Below are 19768 nucleotides of genomic sequence, written 5' to 3'. Positions count from 1 at the left end.
AATATTTCGCTACAGTTTTCTTTCGATATAAGGCGATGGCTCGGGACCGGCTTTCCTCGTATTTCAGAAGAAGAAGAAAAATAAGGGATAGCGATTTTCTTATTTCGAAATAAAACTGCGTGATCTTACATCGAAATAAAATTGTACATATTGACGGTCAATCGGGCTTATCCCCACCGCCACGGGTCACGAATGACTCCGGCATAGCATCCGGAGGGTGAAAGAATGAAATATCTATTTGGTTCCAGTCTCTCGCAACCGTTGCAACTTTTATTTTGCACAGAGGTCCGCAGTTTCAACCGCGAACAACGAAACAACCAGGTTTCCTTTTTCACAGCTCGACGCTAAGTATACCAAAAGCATATTTGTCCGGCAAACAAATGGCTGCGCAAGAATCCCTCGGTGAACGGAACACGAAACAAAGGTAACGCACAATTATACCGTTTCCTGAAGGAACGACTGCTAATAATGTGGTTAATCAGTGGTCAACTGTGTGCGACCATCGCTTACGTGTCATTGGCATCGAACAAAGCCTAGCCGACACTAATTTCGAGCAGACCACCAGGACAACCGGAACATCCAGCACCTAATGGACATAATATTTCCTGCTGGCCGAGCATACTAAGCGCACTCGAGCTTGATGGAATCCGAGATTGGACGCATTTCCCTATGATCAAATCAAAATGAGGATTCGCGCATTCCAATTTTTCTTGTCGCTATTCCCTCCACGCCTTTTCAATCGACATTCGACACAATTTTTCATCCAATTGGTAATATTCTAATTAATCTGATCGTAATTTTTCTTGATGGACTCCAACCCTTTATACTAGACTCTCCCCTCTAAAATCATTTAAAAAATTGTAATACTTCAAATACAGCATGGAGACTAATTTAATATAAGCTAATTTTATCAAAAGTATTGTATGTAACGCCCTTTGAACTATACAGGGTGTTCGAGATAATTGGTACCAGCTTTTTTGTCGTAAATGGTAAACATTAGAAAAAAACCGAAAAGGAGATAGTTGTAGTATATTTTACTATCAATATGTTAGCGTATCTGAATTTTTTGTATTTTTAATATTTTTCTAGAAACAAAGGTGACTAAATAAGGTAACTAAATATATGTGTTTACACCAAATGAAAACGGTCATTGAGACGAGTTCAACCATGCAGTATACTATGGTTTTCAGGATCATACAAGGGCAGAAATAAAAGGAATACATTCAACATTTCGTAGTATTGTATTTACTAGTATGTTGTGTGTATGTGTGTACACGAGATGTAGTCTTATAACTACAACATACGTAAGTAAATACAATACTACGAAATGTTGAATCTATTTCCTCTATTTCTGCCCTTTTGTTTCTGCCCTTGACTCAATGTCCGTTGTAAACAAATATGTAGCATTCCATTTTAAAAAATGAAGGTCACCTTTGTTCCTAGAAAAATATTAAAAATACAAAAAATTGAGATACGCTATCATATTGCTAGTAAAATATAGTACAACTATCTCCTCTTCGGTTTGTTTCTAATGTTTACCATTACGAAAAAACCGCTGTTACAAATTATAGCGAACACACTGTATACGTCTGTCTGTTCGGATTAGAAATGTTACGTGTTCGCCAATTTTTTGGATAAAGTATACCGGGTCTGGCATAGCAACTACTTTTCTCGCGCAACTTGGCACTTCCAATGATCGTCATAGTCGATCGATCGCTGCAGCAAGCTCAACGAGAAACATGGTTCCGTAGCCACTGCATTTTGACACTTACAATTCACTACACATGCAACTATGCAAATTATATATAAAGCGAGACATGATCAAAGGAAGCAGAAACTGGGAAAACAGGTTTACGTGCATGTTTGCTTTGGCCGCAACACGTGTACGCGCATTGTACACGTGTTTCAAGCTCTGTGAGCACGAGTAGATCAATGACGCTCTCTATGTTGATTCAACTATCTAACCCCAACTACTTGCTCTGTAACTATTGCACAACTCCAGATTCCATGCCGCATTTCCACCGGATGCGAAGAGATGCGATGCCCTCCTCCCCATTCGCGTTAAATGTGTTCATGACAACAGTTATGGTTTAATAAACCAAACGACTCAATGATTCACATCTGTCCCGGAGAATCGATACGCGTCCTCAAACGGAATTTTGAATTTTTCACCAATATTTGCAATAACCTTTTTAAAGCCGAAAATCAACGGCCGAGAACTTCCCAATAAATTGTTCAGAAACGACAGCAGTTTCGTTCATGATTCAACAAATTTTTGAAATTTAATTTCACCTTTGCGATTATTATTTAAGAGAAAATTGTTGTTACTAATCATTGTTATTAGTTGAAATTTACAACTCACGCTATGATCAAGTCAATTTCAGAACGGATATATCAATATAGTGATTTTTCTATATATGTCGCCAAGGCCTGGACAATAAACGTCGCGGAACTATCCCCACTATCGCAAGGTATACCCTTAATTAATTTATTAGTGAATTAGCTTAAGAAAAGAGAGAGAAAATCACTTTAGCGAGACATCTGTGAACTTACAATAGAATTACAGTGAATTCTCGATATATGTCAACAACACGGGTCTTGCCAGCGTCATGTATCGTGCAGGAGACATACCGGAGCCGTGTTATGTTTACACTCTTCGGCGTCCGAGGCCTCTCGACCTTCGTGGGGCCCCCACGGTAGTGGGGATAATTCCGCGACGTTTATCATCCAGGCCTTGGCGACATATATAGAGAAATCACTGTACTGTATAAATTTCAATCAATTTCAAATGAAATAATTTAATACGAATTACGTTCGTTTCTACATTGGAGAAACGTGTGACATTTACAACGAGTATACGTATTCCAGTTTTGTACCGTTCTTATCGCTGCTATCGCGCCACCCTTTGTGTTCTCTCTAAAATTTCGTTGTTACATTTGTCGTTCACAGCTGTTGCGTCCGTGATTTTCTCGCAAGCTGTGTATCGTCGGAGTGAATTCACGTGAAATCGACCACGTGTCGTATAGCATTTGGCCTCGGGAACGACGAGCAAGACGATTTTGCATAATGGAACGTCAAAGAACGGAGTCACTGGCGCCCCGGCGTATCAGTAACGCATGATCAACCGCCTAACATGCTGTAAACACATTTTCAGGGACGGTCAGAACACGTTGCACTCGCTGCTATTTCGTTTATCTACTTACGACCCCGTCGGAATAACTTTGCTTCTATCGGGGTACCGGCACGCCGGGAACCGTTACCGAATCGCCTAACTCGCATTCTCCGTCGGTTCTTCCTTTATCCGTGGCCAGAGTCAACTAACGAACGATCTAATCCGATTCGAAATCACGCTAACCTTCATGAATCACCGGATAGGTATGCCAGTGACCGGGAAACTGCACCTGAGTCGACTGTGAACGCTAAAATGATGGATCATCGAGTCAAAATGACTTAAGCCTACACTTCAAATCCTTTATTTTGTCCTTCTTAAGGGGTTTCAGAATTTTCCTGAAATACTCCTTTAAATGTATAAGGAGACCTCTGTCCAAAATTAAGCGTGTTTACAGTCATTAGTCAAGGTTCAAGAACATTTCTTGAAACCCTAGAGGGATCACGTCATCGTTACTTCACTATTTACATCAAGTGCCCTACTTTTATGAATATTTCATACTCGAGGTCACGTGAAGGTCATAATATTGCCGGTCGTTGGATTCGTCTTGACCTCGGCTATCATATAGCGATAATAAAAATATATCGTTCCATTTAGAAAAACTTCGATGACCTTGAAATCTCGAAAAATATAACCTTGAACAAATTTTTTTGCCTATCATAATATTTGCCCCTCTGAACCAACTAATGCTTTCCTCTAAAATTTTCTTCTTTCACAAAAAAGAAGCGAGATATTTTAAATTCTCGAGTTAGGTGAAACACCCTGTCCATTCTTCATTATAATCTAAACAGAAGTCAATTTATTCAGTTTCGGGGATGTTGTAATTTTTAGAAAACAGTAGAACTGTAGTCTGACAGTGTTAAACAGTTTACGCTAACAGGCGAAAATTGTTGAAAGATCGATCAGAAGATTGATCTTCTTCTCTAACAGTAGTATGTGCCTCTTTAACACAGACGTCAATTCTAAGACCGCGATTAACGTTTTCTCGAAATTCTTGTTGACGTTCAAGAAAACACTGATTTTGGAATAGCAGGATTCGCGTGGCCACGGGGATGGTCAGTTTTCGTGGCACGGACGTTCAATGTTTTCTTATTTTATGGCTCGTGTTTTATACGATATGCCGTTGAGGGGCCACCAGTTGCTTGGCCAGCATTCGAGTAAAATGGCGACAGAAGTGGTAAATTTCCGGATTCGTACTTGCTACTGTAAGGATTGGCTGGAGTTCGCGCGGGAACACTCGTGTGTATATCGGGTTTACGGGTGGATGTAGAAGAAGGAAAGGAAGCCTTAGGGAAGTTGTTATCTGGAGTAATGGGTTCCGGTTCCTGTGTCGTTTCCTGCCCTCCATCCGTCATCCTGCAGCTCTCTCTCTCTCTCTCTCTCTCTCTCTCTCTCTCTCTCTCTCTCTCTCTCTCTCTCTCTCTCTCTCTCTCTCTCTCTCTCTCTCTCTCTCTCTCTCTCTCTCTCTCTCTCTCTCTCTCTCTCTCTGGCGAGTACCTCCACGATTTCTCGGCCCTCTGTATATGTATACACTGCCGGTCAAAAGTATGGAGCCCGGGCTCTGCGATCATGTGTGCGCCGTACACACCCCTGCAGAATTTCCAGGACACTTCGCGATGAAACGTAAGGAGCTACGTACTTTTAATAAAATAAGGGAAATCGATTTTTCAGAAATGGTACATTTTGTACTCTTGAATGCTCTGCCAGAGTTTCGTTTGGAAAATTTCGAAACTGCTGGACTTGTAACTAGACTGCGGATTTTGTGCGTTTACAACACAAATGAGTAGGTGTGATTGAAAACAGTAAAAAGATTAGAGGACTTTAAAGATACTGTTACATTATTTTCAACCTATTAACCCTTAGCACTCGAATGGCGAGTGTAAGACGCCACTAAAGATTGCTGTATCATTAATCAAAATATTTTTTACATTATCAAATTTGTTTGTATTTAATAAATTACTAAACATTTCAGTACTCTACGAGTAAATGGCACGATTTTCGTATGTATAGTATGAACAATTATATATAGAAGGGAAATATTCTAGGTCGGAAGAAATGTTTCGTTTCAGAGCTAAAATGGCTTCGAGTGCAAAGGGTTAAACATACTCAGAAAGAAATCAAATTTTTACTTCGCTCCAGTTTCTTACAACTTGGGTGGAAAATGTTTATTTTGCATACAAATTCGCAGTCTGCTTACGTGGCAAACCCTAGAGCGAATAATGTATTCTTGTCTTTCAGGGGATGCTTTTATAAAAAGAAAATTATAACACTCTTTACAGACAAAATTTATGAATATATTTTTACATGTTTCAGGGACGTTTGTCGTGTGTTGAGTTTGGAGTTAACTCTTATGTTGGCAACAAGATAAATTCTTTGAAAGCCTCGGTATTTAAGATTTCTAGCCTGAAGGTTTATCTTGCAATGGGCGTCCGGGTGGCAATGCAAGTGCTAAGGGGTTGATTCGCTTTCGGGGGGGGGGGGTGCAAAACAGTGAGATAAAACGGGGGGGAAGGGCAATAAATTGAATAGCGTCAGGATTTTCCGAAACGTCGGATTGGCCCGGAAAAGGATTAGCAATATCGCACTTTATGCAGGTCAATTGGATGGCGCTGACGGACATGCGAAGCGTGAAGAGGAGATTCAGGTTGAAATGGAAATGGGCGTCGTGGTAGGGAAACCACCGACGCCACCACCGTTGCTAAATGGGCTCCGAGCGGGTTACCCAACTGTTGCGCCTTCATCAGAAATTTATGCAGAATCCTGGGTTAACCGTCCCGGGCAATCAGCTTTGTAACTGAGCTAACGTCGTATCGGCGGGGGAACGAAACCGAGAGAGGCCCTGATTTAGTAAAACGGCCTTTAATATTTTGCACCTTCGGTGCCCTGACACGCGTTCAACCTTCGATCTAATGCCGCGACAGCGAAACTTCACGCCTTTACAATAATCCTAGGCGCGAATACCTCCTCACTTTTCATTACGTCGAAAACCCATGAAAACCCTGCATTCCCTTTGCGAGATATTCACTGGCCCACGAAACTATTCTAACGCGTTCATTTACTAAATGACGCGCAGAAAAGATTTGTAAGAAATTGCAATTGACGAGAATTACATGAAAAATAAAAAGAAAGGCGGTATTTACAAACTTTAAATATGCATTTTGTAGATCCATGTTAGGTTCACGCTAAATTAAGGTGCCCTGAATCTTTTTGAAATGCACATTTTTATTTAACAATTCCCAGAATGTAGACCGGGTGTCTCTACGTTCGAAATTACCTCAGCGATTAGCAGGTGCTGTAGCTAGCTTTATCGACGTTTGAGTTACACACCCGTAAGACTAATTGAGATTACGATTCAATCAATCTTATCAACGATTAATCTCGACGAGGAATTGTATAAAATAATCTACGCTTTTTTCTGTCGCTGTTCTGCGACGTTGTATTGGCGATACGATTACTATCGTATCGATTGCTATACAACGAGAGGGTAATGTTCGTTCTCCGATTAGATGTCGTGGAGATTAATTATTTTGACAGAACAAATAACAAAATGATTAACCAAATAAATAAATAAGTAAATAACTAATCAAAAGTTTGAATATCATAGCTGTATACATTGTCATGTTGTTTAATTAGAATCTTTGAAAACGGTACTGCGTATTTTTTATGCGGATCCATATTCCGAACGAAAGAGTAATTTAAGAAAATGAAGGATTCGTGTCACGCTTAAAATCTTCTATTCTGCACTGTTTAATTAGATTATGATTTGCGTCGAAGGAAAAACTCGCAAGTATTTTTTTCCGATACCTACTACTTTCCCCGCAAGCTTGATTTTTGTAAGAATGGTGACATTTTCCATAAAATTCTGCATTTTCCAGAAAAATAAAGACATCTTGAACTGAAATTGTTGCTTAATCGGAGCCGTAGAAGTTTACCGATTCGTTCGCCTAATTTTTCAGCCGAGAAAATGAGATTTGCATAACTTACCGACTAGAGCCAGAATCACGGTGAGAAGAGACGTTGCCGGGAAGGTTACCGATAAATTCATCTCCAGCATTTGAAGCAAGTCCACTGAAACAAAGCAAAAAGAAGTATTTCACGTGAAAAAATTGATTATTGGTTCCTGGGGTTGAGTACAATCTCAACAATTCAGTATATATTCTGTTCGTTCATTATTCACATTCATATGTATATATTAATATTATATAATCTACAAAATTCAAGAAGTGTACAGAGGGAATTACGAGGCTGTGGATTTCTATGGAAAATAAAAATTGTTTTTAATTAAAGGGACCAAATCAATATTTGTTTCTACTTCGAATAATTTGTACATGTTCAATCCTTTTAGTCCTTGCACTGTTTTATATTTTATCTACTCATTTTTGTTACAAATGCATAAAACCTGGTAAAAAAAATGTTATCTTTTCAGATTTTGTGAGACTTTCGTCAGCACCGATGGGTCAAAGTCTACACGTTAATAATACAAAAGAGATTCGTCTCTGCCGAAATATGAGCTGCTCAGCTCCGCCGATATATTGCACCTACCACGCTTTCAGGGCTAACGATAAATTTGCGCTTAATCGTGGACATGTCTGCGTAAAGAGATCCATACAAAATTCTCGTTTCATATTTAGCGCGCTGAATGCATAGCGACAGGATATTGTATCGAAATCGTTATGCTCGGCGACGAACGATACGAATTTAATATTTATTAGATGCTCAGTGACGAAAAGTTTCTGAGCGGCAGGTTATTACACAAGTTGAGAGCCGCGAAGAAATCGTGTCGCGTTCGACGAGTCGGTTCAAAGCTCAATAAGAATTAATTTCAAAACTTCCCCGATCTCGATTTAAGTTCCGACAAACTTTCGATCGGCGCCCTGAGACAGGGGTGGGGGGGAGGCAAGGTTTCGCTCTCCTTCGCGCACCTAATCCATATACAACTCTCGATTAATTTATTTCATTCGCTCTTCTATGACCATCCCATGTCGCGTGGTAATCGTTAGTTTCCCGGAAATACAAATTGGAAAACCGATCAAATTATTCCAATAGTCGAACGTGACATACCCATGCGATATCATGTGCCAACCGATCGCATGATTCATACAGAACGTCTCTTCTGAAGATCTTCTTCGTGGCCCCTTAGGTCTGGCTTTGAAAAATATTGTTTATAACGATTCGAGAAACGTATATTTTTTCATTACATTTTCAACCTTTGTGCGTGTAACGCCGGTTGTTTCATATTGATATCTGTAATACTACTTGAGTTATGATATAAATTGCAATGAGAATCCGGGGCCCCTCGTAGGGTTAGCTCTGTGCTCAAGGAAAACTGTTTAGAACAATTTAAAATGTGCAGTGCAATTTGTTGTATTTTTTCCTGAAATTTTCAACCTTTGTGCGTGTAACGCCGGCTGTTTCATATTGATATCTGTAATACTACTTGAGTTATGATATAAATTGCAATGAGAATCCGGGGCCCCTCGTAGGGTTAGCTCTGTGCTCAAGGAAAACTGTTTAGAACAATTTAAAATGTGCAGTGCAATTTGTTGTATTTTTTCCTGAAATTTTCAACCTTTGTGCGTGTAACGCCGGTTGTTTCATATTGATATCTGTAATACTACTTGAGTTATGATATAAATTGCAATGAGAATCCGGGGCTCCTAGTAGAGTTAGCTCTGTGCTCAAGGAAAACTGTTTAGAACAATTTAAAATATGCAGTGCAATTTGTTGTATTTTTTTCCTGAAATTTTCAACCTTTGTGCGTGTAACGCCGGTTGTTTCATATTGATATCTGTAATACTACTTGAGTTATGATATAAATTGCAATGAGAATCCGGGGTCCCTCGTAGGGTTGACTCTGTGCTCGGGGAAAACTGTTTAGAACAATTTAAAATGTGCAGTGCAATTTGTTGTATTTTTTCCTGAAATTTTCAACCTTTGTGCGTGTAACGCCGGTTGTTTCATATTGATATCTGTAATACTACTTGAGTTATGATATAAATTGCAATGAGAATCCGGGGCCCCTAGTAGAGTTAGCTCTGTGCTCAAGGAAAACTGTTTAGAACAATTTTAAATGTACAGTGCAATTTGTTGTATTTTTTTCCTGAAATTTTCAACCTTTGTGCGTGTAATGCCGGTTGTTTCATATTGATATCTGTAATACTACTTGAGTTATGATATAAATTGCAATGAGAATCCGGGGCCCCTCGTAGGGTTAGCTATGTGCTCAAGGAAAACTGTTTAGAACAATTTAAAATGTGCAGTGCAATTTGTTGTATTTTTTCCTGAAATTTTCAACCTTTGTGCGTGTAACGCCGGTTGTTTCATATTGATATCTGTAATACTACTTGACTTATGATATAAATTGCAATGAGAATCCGGGGTCCCTCGTAGGGTTGACTCTGTGCTCGGGGAAAACTGTTTAGAACAATTTTAAATGTACAGTGCAATTTGTTGTTTTTTTTTCCTGAAATTTTCAACCTTTGTGCGTGTAACGCCGGTTGTTTCATATTGATATCTGTAATACTACTTGAGTTATGATATAAATTGCAATGAGAATCCGGGGCTCCTAGTAGAGTTAGCTCTGTGCTCAAGGAAAACTGTTTAGAACAATTTTAAATGTACAGTGCAATTTGTTGTATTTTTTTCCTGAAATTTTCAACCTTTTGCGTGTAATGCCGGTTGATTCATGTTGATATCTGTAATACTACTTGAGTTATGATATAAATTGCAATGAGAATCCGGGGCCCCTAGTAGAGTTAGCTCTGTGCTCAAGGAAAACTGTTTAGAACAATTTAAAATGTGCAGTGCAATTTGATGTATTTTTTTCCTGAAATTTTCAACCTTTTGCGTGTAATGCCGGTTGTTTCATATTGATATCTGTAATACTACTTGAGTTATGATATAAATTGCAATGAGAATCCGGGGCTCCTAGTAGAGTTAGCTCTGTGCTCAAGGAAAACTGTTTAGAACAATTTTAAATGTACAGTGCAATTTGTTGTATTTTTTTCCTGAAATTTTCAACCTTTGTGCGTGTAATTCCGGTTGTTTCATGTTGATATCTGTAATACTACTTGAGGTACGATTTTTTAAAGAGCACGATGCGGAGGAACGAATTGCAGAATTTTCGATAGAATGGAAATTCGAGGACCAATTAAATAAGTGGAACCTTTCATCGATATGAATTTCGTACAGATTTGCGAACTAATAATATTCAGAACGGTCTTTCGATCAGTCCAACATCGATTTAGAAAGTATGATTTTCACTTTGGAGAACGAAGACACAAAGCCGACTCAATCGTCGGACTTCGTCGATTGCACGGCTCCTTTGTTCGCCGGAATTCGTCTAACTGCAATGAAATACTGAATAACGATTTGCAATGCGCGAAGTATAGCGGTGATGTTTGAGTATAATTAAAACTTGCTCCGCGCGTGTTCGGGTAGCTCATTCGAATCCGAAATTAAAAATGGCTGACATCCGGGGGTTAGTTACCGGGAGCCCGTATGCCGGTTACTTAATTCTTCAGGGATGACTGAAAAACTTTCGCGAGGGTGCTTTCTTCTATAACTTAATCGAGGCTCGGCAATATAATTAAGAAGTTCAGCTATTCCCAAACGACGACGCATGCCGTGTCTTCTTTATAACATCCCGGGTATCGTCGTTTACACATTTCCACGCGCCGGCCACCTTGCTGTTTCGATTTAATGAATTTTAGATTTTAAGATATCACCCACTTAAGCCACTCCCACTGCTCATTAAAACTCTCCAGTCCTCCATCTTGCCTTGTGTAATCTGAACTCTACCACCAACCTACCAAGCGTACCGCCAAACTGTTTCCCCACTGTCCCAGAGCAAATATACCGGGGCATACTGGTTTTTCATTTTCGAAAAATCGATATTTCTTTTTGCATGTTCTGTAAGTACAACTGTCGTGGACTACGTATGTTTAGAACAGAGCACGACGGTGTTCGTAAATTCTTTAAACGTATTTATGGTTTTGCGTTTGATCTACTCATGTTTGGCGAAAAAATCTGCACTACTGATTTTTTTAATGAAACTTTTACCGATACATTCGTGACATAATCCTGATTGAAATGACTCCAAACACGACACAGTTTGATCAATTTCATCTGATTCAAGCATTTCCCCCCGATTAGGTTCGGATAATCGAGGTCCCATTGTATCGTGGAACAATCAAGCGAATATACTTCGAATTGTGTCATGCTTGGTCTGATTTTAACACTAGGTTTGCGGAGCTATAAAAGTGACTGATTTTACATTACTTTATAAAAATAAGGAGAACGTGCTGCCTAAATTTTTAGTCATTTTTTTCCCCGAAGGAATAAATTTTCTTAATCTTAATAATTGTAAATTAAAAATATTAGAACCCGTCATTTTGACGGGTCCCGTGAACCTAGTGCTAATCAGAAAAATATCACAAACGTGCTGATAAAAGTTTCGAACGAAAATAATTGAAATCAACAATGCCTCGTCACGCCGATTAATTTAATCTCGTATCGCGATTACACTTCTCGCAGACAGGTGCAGCGCAAAAGGTTAATTTTCATCTGTTCCGGTGCACAAAGGACTTCTTCATCGAGCATATTAATCGGCGGCATTCGCCGAATCAAGCAACAGAGCATAAGAGACTTTGCTGGGAGCTGAATCACCGATAAATTTCTGGTGACAGTTAGTTCGTTGATTACGCAATACTAATCACGGCTGACCATCTAGAAGCTTTCAAATAAAGAGTACTCAATGAGCCATTGAACTCGCGTTATCTGTTCATATCGTAGATCGCACAGAATTGTTCCGAACCGGCATAATAAGCAGCGATAAAATCTGCGAAACGTGGATACTTCGTATGCAAATAACGTGCCGTTCGTTAAGAACGCGAACTTTATTGAAACAAAAATTAATTTGATGCATTTAATCGGATTAAGTCTGCACGCATGTGCGTGGGCGTATTGCTCGATCGCGTTTATATAATAATTAATTAAATTAAATCGTGCTCCAAGAGTATGACGTGATTCGTCGAAACAATGGTAAGGGACGAATCCGTATTTTCCGTGAAATTGTTCACGTATAAATCAATCAAGTATAAAGTACAAATAATCGTGGACAGTATTAATGTATAAATTAGGCGTGTTGCAGCAAGAGTTAATTCGTAACGAACACTAATAATTAGAGCTGCGGATCTCATGCGATTATGACAACACTGAAAAAATCGAATACAAAACAGTGAAAACATTCAAAGACATTTAAAAATGCATTGTTTTCAACTCGATAAGATGATTAAGTGAAGAAATAAATGCCTTTGTAGCTTCTGTACGTGATAAACTATTACACTAAAAAGAAATGAAATAATCCTCATGTGATAATATGGTCTTTAAAATGATTTGATCAGTGATCTAGTGACTTATTGATCAGTGATCGCTTATTTATTTACAATATCTTTTCCTCTGCAGTCGCGACTAGAATTGGTGATCTAAATCTAAATCTAAATAAAAATATGATATGTTCGGTTTAACAACTGCCGAATCAACATTGTTAAAAAATTAATTGTATTTATTGTAATTAATAATGTACTAAATATAGTTTGTATGCATGCCATTAAGTAGTTTATGCTTTAAACTGCATAATTTTATGTAAATAGTGCATATCATTTTCTTCGGCGATAATTGCTAACGGCAATTCTGCAAAAGCGACGGACGAATTACATAAGAGCATATAACGAAGTTCCAGGAAAACATGACTGCGCACACAAGGAAAACAACTATCTGATACACTGCAACATTCTCAAGGAAAACAAACTAGCGTCACGCGGAAGCGAAAAAATATAGCGCGTAAACAAATCATAAGTACGCTATTTCCGATTAGATAGACTGGATTGTCGTTACGTCCGTACGTCCTTTATTGTCGACGTTGCTAACTATAAAACTATCTAAGCATCGTCCACCGGCGCGAAATAAATAATAGCAATAAACGAAATAAATTCAAGTTGAAATTGATCGTTCTTGATCGAACTTGAATTATGTAGGCTATCGGAAGCGTAAATCTAGGCAAACTGTGATTTACGACGCGCGTGGTCCTTGTAACAGATAATAAACACATTGTTTGTAACAATTCCGACGAAGTTCAAGATACTCGTATGTAGCAAACAAGCACATTCGTCGATATCATTAGACGCTGTTTCCAAAATTGACTTCGAATGAAATTAAGTTACAAAAAAGATTCATACCACGAAATTTAAGAAATTTATTTTTCCATTAACGTTAACGCGAATGTATTAATTTATAACTGATTCATTTCATATAAACCAACGTGGTCGCTAATGACGCCGCTGTTAATGCGACCTTTGTAAATAAACGATGTTAACATTTTGCCACGTCGATGGTCAAATCTTTTTGCCAAACTTGAAAATTAATTTACACCGCAATCTATTGAGTAAACCAAATTTTATTAGGACCTACGAGGTGTAAGAATGTTACAAAAATCATTATTACGATAAACTTTATTTTTCCCACCTTTTATGTTATTAAATAAGTTGCTTTGGTTTTGTGTGACTTTTATGGGCATTGGTGTAACACTCAACGAAAATAATCCTATCCGATATTTTATGTACAACTGCGGTTCATTTGGCACATACGGTTTCGTTAATGCAACAATCTGTATTATATAATTCTTATCATAAAGGTGTAACAGAAATCGTGTACGTTTATTTCGTTCGACAATAATGTCCTCGGAAATACAATTTTACAAGAAATTTATGCTCTCGCAAGGAGACTCTCTGTTTGTTGACATGCCCTGAACGATATTACATAATCACGAGCGCGGTTTATCGTTCGGCTCTTTAAATACTAAATCACAACATTACCATTTCGACACGCGACACATTTGACTCGCAAATTCACTGAAACGAAACTGACATACTCGCACGGTTCGGACTTTCTGCGTGAAAGTGGAAAGAAATGGCACGTATGTAAGTTCAATAACTTTTAATTTCTTTCCCTGATAATGTATTAAGTAGCTTCTTTAGGAACATGGGAAACCTTATTACATTTCAGTAGAATATTATGGTTACCTTGGCGATTATCTAAGAGATAATGTTAAGTGTCCCTTGAGAGGTCATTGACCTGCTTATACTCTGCACGCTATAGCTGCTTTGAATGTGTAAATTCGATATACAAAATGATGTTATGACCATTTTAATACCTATTACTAATAATATTAGTGTAATATTTCCCCTTTAACGCTAAAACAACCGAGAATTAACAGTCACTAATTTGTATTGCCATTGCAAAATAACAAGACTGCATTTATCGAAACGTCCCACGTTTGTTTACAAGAATAATTACAATAATTGTAAAATGCAGAATGTCCATCTCCTGTGTATCTCCAAAAACATGAAAAACTAGCGATACTAACAGCGACGCTAATAACATTATTTACACTAAAAATTGCCCCAGATACAGTGATTGTAGACTTTGACACTAAAACCGAGTAAGACCATTTTTCAAAAGAAAATTGTACCTGCCGAAATTCCACGTGTTTTTAAATATGTGTCAAGTAAGATTTAAACAATTTTCAACATCTCGACTTGCTCGATTCTTGCACCAAGTATTTCAGTTTCGACTGCTGTTCTTTTGAATACTTCGATAGAAAGCAACTACAATAACCGGTCGTGGAACAATTAACAACATTATTAATACTACTGAACGAAACTTAATTCTAAATAGGACGAAATAAAAATGTTTAACCCTCTCAATGCTTAGCGAAAACTGTTGAAATGTGCTGTTACACAAACATCCGCTTTTCACGTTTTCAATATTTTCAACCTTTTCGCTAAACGAACAACCGTGTATTCAAATGAAACGAACCCGTCAACCATCATTTCAAAAGCGAACGAGTGCTCTGTTCGAACTCTAAAATCTCAAAAAGCCAAGCCCTCTCTCTTTTCCAAACCGATCCAGATGCCCCCGTCAGGGTTGATCGAGAAGTTGGATTTGCTGTATACGATCGGCACCGCGGTCTTCTCCGTGGGTTTCAGATCGAACCTGTGCACCAGATTGGCAATCAGAATCTTGGTCTCCATCAGAGCGAACCGATTACCGATGCATTTCCTCGGGCCAATGCCGAACGGCAGATACGCGTACGGATTGACCTTGTCCTTGTTCTGCTCGCTGAATCGTTCCGGATCGAATTTCTCCGGATCGGGGAAGTACTTGGGATCGCGATGCAGCCCGAACACAGGGAACGTGACCGCGTCACCGGGATTCACTGTGGCAGACGCGTAACCAGGTCCGGCAGGAGGTAGCTCGAACTTCTGGGCGCAGATTCGGTCGATCAGGACCACGGGAGGATGCTTCCGCAGGGTCTCGGAAACCACCATTTCCATGTACTCCATCTTGAGCAGCTCCTCGTAGGTGATCTTGCCGTTCCCTTCCGCCATGTGACTGTCAACTTCTTCCCGTAGCTTCTCCTGCACGTCAGGATTCAAAGCGAGTTCGTAGGCGATGTAAATCATCAGCGTGGAGGACGTGTCGAAGCCGGCCAGAAAGAAGATGAAAGCTTGAGCGACAATGTCGTCGATCGTCAGCTGGTGCGACGTTAGCTTGTCCTTGTCTCTGGCCTGCATCAGCAGGTGTATCATGTCCGGCCTGACGATCTTCTGCGTGTCCCGAGTCTTCACGGTCTCGGCAACCACTTTCTCGAAGAAGTTCCCGGTGTCTCGCGAGAGGAACTTGATCCCGATCATCTTCGAGAGCCGGGGGCTCAAACGGAAGAAGAGGAACTTGAGCAGCCGGAGGAAACCGCCGAACGTCGTGGCGTCTGCACCCTTTTTGAAGAACTCGTTGTCCCGGTTCTCCAAGGAGTTCACGCTGATGCCAAAGGCCGCGGTGGCGATCACGTCGTTGGTGTACCTGGTGAAGAGATCCTTGGTCTCGACCGAGGTGAACTGCTCCGGATGTGTGTACAGGTAATCGGTGAACTCTTTGGAGCACTGGGAGACCAGGTCGAACATGAACCTCATCTTGCTGGCGGTGAAGGTCGGGCTCAGGGTGTTCCTCATCTCCTTCCAGCGGTCGCCTTTCAAAGAGAAGATGTTCTTGCCGAATACCGGGTCTATCCTCTCGTCGATGAAGCTCTCGTGGTCCGGGAACTGCTCGAAGTGCTTTATGCCTATATCTTTGATCAGCTCTGGGTCGCGCAACATCACGGACGGGGTGGCGAAGTTCATCGTCCCTATGTACCTCACGTCAGGGTGGGCATTGTACCACTGCTGTACGATGTCCGGCATTGAGATCAGACGAACCAGCGTCTCCCATCCGGACCCCAAGAAAGGGATTGACGACACCGTCGGCACCTGTCTTCTGGTCCAATAATATGATTGCTCGTAGAACAACGAGATCAGCTTCGCCAAGCCGATGACTATTAGCCCGACCACTAGCAGGTTGAACGATATAGAGATCGAAGGTGACTCCATCGTTACGAGTTTGCGTACCGAATGACTCCAACTCGTGACTAGGAGCAATGTTATAAACGTGAGTGAACATATCCACGGATTTATCATTGGACGAGGGAACTGCCGTAGGAGGGAGTAACGACTGTTACGTCAACCACTTGACGATCTGCGTTGTCTGTCATCGATACTTCCCGAAAAGCTCGCGGACGGCCGCGAAAATGAAAGTCACAGGGGAAAACACGATGTACGGGCGTGTTCGGAAAGAGTTATCTTTCGGAAGCCGATCCGTTACGATTGATCGATTTCTTTCACAGACGGAATCCGTCTTGGAAGTCAGCGAAGATACGATGCAGTCGGGACGGCTGACGATGTTTTATCGACGGAGCGGAAGTCGATAGCGTTCGTCTTCGAATTCTTCGGGTTCCTCGGGATCAACGGTCGCATCGGTCGCGACGGCTAGGCTTTCCTTTGACAACGGCGGGAAAACTGAGTAACAATGCTAAGTCACGATGAACAAGCTCTCCGACGCAGAGCAGATCGAGCTGCAGAAATTTTATAAGAATGGAGAACGCTCGTCGTGGCATCGCCGAAACGGCAGACTAACAAAAACCTCTTCTTTCGGTCTCACAAAACTTTCACTTTTCGTTACCTCAAACTTCGAACGCGTTTTTTTCGGAAACTCGAGAGCCCGACGATCGATTTGTAATTTTACATTCGTCCACAGAAATGTACACGGCGCCGTGAACATCGTTTGGGTATAAACAAAATTTATCGTAAAAACTCGTCAATCTTTTGTTGAAGAACACACCTAGTTCCTGAACTGTCTATACAGTTTTTCTAAAAAAATTTTAATTTTGAGTAGGTGTGTATAAAGAGATAAAATTAATTTTTATCTTTCAACTTTTTAAATCCTTCGTTCCACTATTTTCTGTAAATTTTCAGCAATGTATCGATTTTAGGTGCCATTACAAAAACTTTATTGCTACTTATTGTGATTTAATCAAATACTTGATTTTTAAAGGAATACGTAAGAGTTGAAATGCTATTTTGTCCAGAACCACAGCTGTTTAATTAATCATCCACATTTCACGACAAAATTGGCGTGCATAATGCATGGCAATGAATTTATTCAATATGCAAGTAATAGTTATTGACAATACGCTCCGAGGATTTCAAGCATAGAAGAGCATGCGATACATGATTTTTGTCACTCTTGTTTAAATTTATATCGACGAGTAGATTTATTGTTGTTTGTTGCTAACCTTGTTTCGTTTAAACTGTAATAATAATGCGTCACAGACAATTTTATCTTTATTTTATTCTTGATATGTGCTGCAAAACTGATCTTGAAATAATAGCAAAAGCATGCAAATGAAATTGAAAATATGATCTCCGCCAATATTCCACCCGTTCTGCGAGACGAGTGTGTACAAAGTTATGCAAATTAATAAACCACAAAGCGATTGTAATACAGGTTTAAAACAACACAAACGAATCATATTAAACACGTATCGGAAAAATTTTGCTTCAATGTTACTGAGTTTCCCCGTTTGTAATTTTGTAACGATATACAACTGTATCGTGCATGGTTGAATAATATTTAAATGAATAATACGCGTAAAGATATAATCTTATCAGCTGTGAAAAAAAAATTTACAAAATGTATAACATTCTGGATGTGTAAAATTCCCAGAGTCAGTATATATTTTTAGTTTTTTATTTTACAATTAATGGAATACTAGCCATGTTTTTATAGAGAATTATCAAGTCAATTTCTCTTTATTCGTATGCGCATTAAGCTTACATTACAAATTTTTATAAAACATATTAAAATGCAGTTCCGTTTAGTATTTGGCGTTTTTAATGTTGACATTATGTAACCGATATTACATACTAGAGTTTGAAACGATAATCGTATGAACCGAATACGGATGACAGAACAATAATGAATACGATTGTCAGTGGCATAATGAAAACTGGCATTGTAACGTAACACTGTGTTACAGTGTAGTAAACCAATTCCAGCTGATCACCGATGCAACTGAAATTAACGCAGAGATTGCAGAACAATTTATTATACTTTTGATTAAAGCTTGCAAGCGTTACTCGTACGTTCGACTTTTAGTGTATTGAAATACAATGGAAATGAATATTTATTGGCTCGTGTAATTGCGAAAAATTAAATTATTGCTTCGATTGTGCTCGGGATACACAGAAATCAAGCAAATAGTTGAGGTGCAGGTGTAACACGCGAACAGAAAATCAAACTCATTCACCTGGGTGTACAGTTACACCGTTGCAACCAAATCCAGCCGAAGGTAATTCGAATTTCAATGTGAATTGCCTATCGATGAACGCAACAAGAGAGTGCATTCTGACTGTCTCTGATACCACCGTTCCCATGTATTTCATTTTCGCTATACCACCATATAAAACGGCTAAATACCGGTCCCGTTACCCTCGCGCAACACTATCTGCGTGTCTAGATACAAAACAACCTCGCACAGTAGAACCGCATCCCTGCGAACTCATTTTGTCATACTGTTCGGTTGACGCAAAAATAATTACGGGTTTCAACTAACGTAAAATTAAAATATCTCCCAAAGTAATGGTTTTTCGACATAAATAGATTAATACATTTCTATTCGGAATACCGAGATGCATCGAATGGCGCATACAAAATTATATGGTTCCATAAAAAAAAAATAAAGATGACCTTCACGTCACCTTCATGCGAACACTTACAAATAAAATAGCGGCACTGGATTACATCCCGCTCGAAACAGAAACAGTCTTGTATGAAACATTTTTTCCAATAACGAATAGTTCTGGAGATAATCGCATTTATTGTATCTCCTTGTAAGAAGTAAATACAGTGAATCCGGGATATACGTCGCCGAGACTTCTGAGTTAGCAGTCGCGGAATTATCCCCACTGCCGCGGGGTATACTCCGTGAGGGATCAAGAAGCTCGAGAGCTGCCGCCGTCGCCGAGGAGTGTGAACATAACAGGGTCTCGTCGGCAGCATTTCCCCGCTGTGACTTTGACAGATAACTCATAGGACACACGAATTACGACGTGTTGGCGGTGACTATCGCTGCACTTTTCTACGTTCGACACCGCATCAAAGAATAGT

The 19768-nt window shown here is 39.6% G+C and overlaps 2 protein-coding genes across 5 annotated transcripts in view; both read right to left on the bottom strand.

The window, feature by feature from the left end:
• Positions 1 to 19768, bottom strand: part of LOC143358792 (membralin) — a 135259-nt gene that overhangs the window by 94354 nt on the left and 21137 nt on the right. For all 4 annotated transcript variants that reach the window (XM_076796265.1, XM_076796247.1, XM_076796274.1 and 1 more), the window contains exon 9: positions 7154 to 7237. In XM_076796265.1, the coding sequence (XP_076652380.1) occupies positions 7154 to 7237 (84 nt within the window). The remainder of the gene's footprint in view (positions 1 to 7153; positions 7238 to 19768) is intronic.
• On the bottom strand, positions 13695 to 16722 carry LOC143358670 (cytochrome P450 9e2-like). The gene is made up of 2 exons (XM_076795995.1): positions 14803 to 16722; positions 13695 to 14769 (listed from the first exon to the last, which is right to left on the bottom strand). The coding sequence occupies exon 1, from the start codon at positions 16651 to 16653 to the stop codon at positions 15100 to 15102; it is 1554 nt and encodes a 517-aa protein (XP_076652110.1). The 5' UTR covers positions 16654 to 16722; the 3' UTR covers positions 13695 to 14769; positions 14803 to 15099.

This window comes from Halictus rubicundus, chromosome 1 (assembly GCF_050948215.1).
Source record: "Halictus rubicundus isolate RS-2024b chromosome 1, iyHalRubi1_principal, whole genome shotgun sequence".
Taxonomy (NCBI): Eukaryota; Metazoa; Arthropoda; class Insecta; order Hymenoptera; family Halictidae; genus Halictus; species Halictus rubicundus.
The sequence above is the reverse complement of the archived record's forward strand: the minus strand, read 5'-3'. Positions and strand labels throughout refer to the sequence as shown.

Bases quoted from the DNA above. Each gene is read 5' to 3' on its own strand.
- LOC143358670 (XM_076795995.1), bottom strand. From the start codon at position 16,653: ATGGAGTCACCTTCGATCTCTATATCGTTCAACCTGCTAGTGGTCGGG.